General features: G+C 45.8%; 1 protein-coding gene across 1 annotated transcript; it reads left to right on the forward strand.

The window, feature by feature from the left end:
- Window positions 1-1,154: 1,154 nt before the first annotated feature.
- LOC100281950 (peroxidase 1) lies at window positions 1,155-2,420 on the forward strand. Its single transcript, NM_001154868.2, has one exon. The coding sequence runs from the start codon at window positions 1,244-1,246 to the stop codon at window positions 2,261-2,263; it is 1,020 nt and encodes a 339-aa protein (NP_001148340.2). The 5' UTR covers window positions 1,155-1,243; the 3' UTR covers window positions 2,264-2,420.
- Window positions 2,421-3,725: the final 1,305 nt, after the last annotated feature.

Below are 3,725 nucleotides of genomic sequence, written 5' to 3' on the forward strand. Positions count from 1 at the left end.
CTCTCCGACAGTTTCATTTTCGTAGTTTCTTCATCTGAGGTCCTTTACAAAATTTGAATTTAAAATTTGAAAAGTTCAAACGTATTTTCTTTGACAAGATGATTTCAAACTAAAACGTTGGCAACTACAAAGTTAAAAAACTTTTCGTGACCTACAACTTCCATTTTGGTGCTTTTGCCATCCAAGGTTGTTTAAAAAAATTGAATTTAAAATTCAAACATAGTTTTCTATTACAAGATTATTTCAAATCAAAAGGTTATCAACTACAAAGTTTTATAACTTTTTAAGACCTACAACTTTCATTTTGGTGGTTTTTCCACCCGAGGTCATTTTTAAAAAAAATCAAATTTTAATTTGTTAAAATTCAAACATAGTTTTGTTGACAACATGGCTTCAAATCAAAAGTTGCCAACTACAAAATTCTATAGCTTCTCATGATGTACTCAGTTTATTTTAATTGTTTAATCATTTGTTTATCCAACATGATGGTTCTAACATTATTCACAAATCTTATATATCTCTCTTGTAGTTTCATAACTACAAGAGAGAGTATAAGTTTTGTAAACAAATTTACTTTCATTTTATCATATAAAGAAATGGCTAAAATAAAAATTGTACGTCTCGATAAGTTATACAACTTTATAGTTGAAAACTTTTTTATTTGAATTAATTTTTTGCTTTAAAATATGATTTGAAAATTGTCTTTGCCTGTTGTCGAAAAGACACTCAGCAAATAAACTCTTTGCCTAGTCTAAAAAAACACTCGACAAATAAGCTTTTTGCTTAGTGTAAAAAATATATGACAAAAAAAACTATTTGCCAAGTATATTTATAAGTGTTTTTATTTGGCACTCAGTAAAGACCTTCCCCGAGCGCTCGAAAAAACATTCAACAAGCTACTTGGTATAAAGAGCCGGATTTCGTTGTAGCTATAAGGAAAAATAAGCTAAAATTCACCTATACGTTTCCGTGGGATTATATTAGTTTGAACAAGGCAAAAGCTGTTCTATGCATGCCAGAAGGATTTAGGGTATTCACATATGTTGACTGGGTACACAAACACAGTGACACGCACACACGCTATCCCCCCAACTGCTGCACATTTGCACTCTTCGCCTGTATAATAAATACAGACCCAGCCGCGCAAATCTTTCATCCCCTCAACTCTACGTCTCTCTCTACCTACTCTCGGTCACCACACCTCGCTCGAAAACAAAACTGATCAACAGCATTGTTGGTGACGATGAGCTCGACGTGGCTGGCTTTTGCATGGGCGGCGGCCGCCCTCGTCGTGGCGGCGGCCACGGCGCACGCCCCGCACCACCCGTCGTCGCTGCAGGTCGGTTTCTACAAGCACTCGTGCCCACAGGCCGAGGACATCGTGCGCAACGCCGTCCGCCGCGGTCTGGTCCGCGACCCGGGCGTTGGCGCGGGACTCATCCGCATGCACTTCCACGACTGCTTCGTCCGGGGCTGCGACGCCTCAATCCTCATCAACTCCACGCCGGGCAACCTAGCCGAGAAGGACTCCGTGGCCAACAACCCCAGCATGCGCGGCTTCGACGTCATCGACGACGCCAAGGCCGCCCTCGAGGCGCACTGCCCGCGCACCGTCTCCTGCGCCGACATCGTCGCGTTCGCGGCCCGCGACAGCGCCTGCTCCGCCGGCGGCCTCGAGTACGAGGTCCCCTCGGGGCGCCGCGACGGCCGAGTTTCCAGACAAGACGAGGTGCTCGACAACAATGTCCCCACACCGACCGACGTCGTCGCCGAGCTCATCGAGAGCTTCAAGCGCAAGGGGCTGTCCGCCGACGACATGGTCACGCTCTCCGGCGCGCACACCATCGGCCGCTCCCACTGCTCCTCCTTCACGCAGCGGCTATACAACTTCAGCGGGCAGCTGGGGTGGACGGACCCGTCCCTCGACCCCGCCTACGCCGGGCACCTCAAGGCGCGGTGCCCTTGGCCGTCCAGCGACGACCAGATGGACCCCACGGTGGTGCCGCAGGACCCAGTCACGCCGGCGACCTTCGACAACCAGTACTTCAAGAACGTGCTTGCGCACAAGGTCCTGTTCGTCTCCGACAACACGCTGCTCGACAACCCCTGGACGGCCGGGATCGTCCAATTTAACGCCGCAGTCGAGAAGGCGTGGCAGGTCAGGTTCGCCAAGGCCATGGTCAAGATGGGCAAGGTGCAGGTGCTCACCGGCGATGAGGGAGAGATCAGGGAAAAGTGCTTCGTCGTCAACCCACACTACTAGCTATTGCAACTACATACTTCGAGAGACTACCTATAGAGCTAAAAATAGAGATTTTGAAGAGAGAGAAAAAAAAGTACTCTCGCGAGTGCAAATAAGACTCTTGTAGACGCTCGTATTACTCTCCGTGGAAATCTCTAGCCAGAAATCATTAATATAATAAAGGACAAGTGGCACGTCTATCACCGCATCAGTTATGTGTTTGTGAATTACAAAATTATTGCATTGTTCTAAATTATAAATTGTTTTACCTTTCTCTACCTAATAAGATAAGAGTATCTACAAAAGTCTTTCTGAAATCTCTCTCCGAATCATCATCATCATTGGTAGAGTCATTTTTATAAAATTGATTTTCTACATATCTTCACTCTCTAACAGTTTTTCTTTATCTCGTGCATACTCTAAAGAGTCATTCGCGTGTCTAGCTTTAGTTAACGAGAATTCTAGAATATAGGTTGGTTATATTTAGGTAACCGATTAAGAACTATTCGAGAATACTTTCTATCAAATTCTTAATTCCTAATGATTATGAACGATTTAGAGTACTAATTTTATTTAGAAGCAAGAACAAAAGATATATGTCAAAATTAAGATAATTTATAATTTAGAAAGGAAGCAGGACTCAGGAGTACCAAACAATTTTTGTTGCATATATATAGCACTACTATTAAATAAAGAAAAGACTGTCTTGTGTTTGTTACAATCTTACAGTTACTAATATAATTAAAAGTACTAGACAGTTAATATTTTTTACTAAGGGGTGTTTGGTTAGAAGGACTAAAGATTAGTCTCTAGTTTTTAGTCCATTTAGTCCTTTTTTTGCCAAACACTAGGACTAAAATATGGACTAAAATGATTTAGTCTTTAGTCCTTCACATATGTGCTAAAAGGGACTTGTCGGGGACCATAATTAGGGGTACCCTCAAGGCTCCTAAATCTCAGCTGGTAACCCCCATCAGCACAAAGCTGCAAAGACCTGATGGGTGCGATTAAGTCAAAGATCGGTCCATTCAAAGGACGCGATCGCGCCTCGCCCGAGGACCCCCTCCAGCAACGGACATACCTTCGGCTCGCCCGAGGCCCAGTCTTCACCAAGAAGCAACCTTGGCCAAATCGCCACGCCAACCGACCAAATCGCAGGGGCATTTAATGCAAAGGTGGCCTGACACCTTTATCCTGACGCGCGTCCTCCAGTTGACAGAGCCAAAGTGACCGTAGTCACTTCGCCGCTCCACTGACCAGCCTGACAAGAGGACAGCGCCGCCTGCGCCGCTCCGACTGCTGTGCCACACGACAGAGTGAGGCTAACAGCAGCCAAGCCCGGCCCCAGGCGCCATAGGAAACTCCGCTTCGCCCGACCCTAGGGCTCGGACTCGGGCTCAGCCCCGGAAGACGACGAACTCCGCTTCGCCCGACCCCAGGGCTCGGACTCGGGCTCAGCCCCAGAAGACAACGAACTCCACTT

Source organism: Zea mays, chromosome 10, assembly GCF_902167145.1.
Source record: "Zea mays cultivar B73 chromosome 10, Zm-B73-REFERENCE-NAM-5.0, whole genome shotgun sequence".
NCBI classification, from domain to species: domain Eukaryota; kingdom Viridiplantae; phylum Streptophyta; class Magnoliopsida; order Poales; family Poaceae; genus Zea; species Zea mays.

Excerpts from the sequence above, each read along its gene's own strand:
- LOC100281950 (NM_001154868.2), top strand. The coding sequence starts at position 1,244 with ATGAGCTCGACGTGGCTGGCTTTTGCATGGGCGGCGGCCGCCCTCGTC.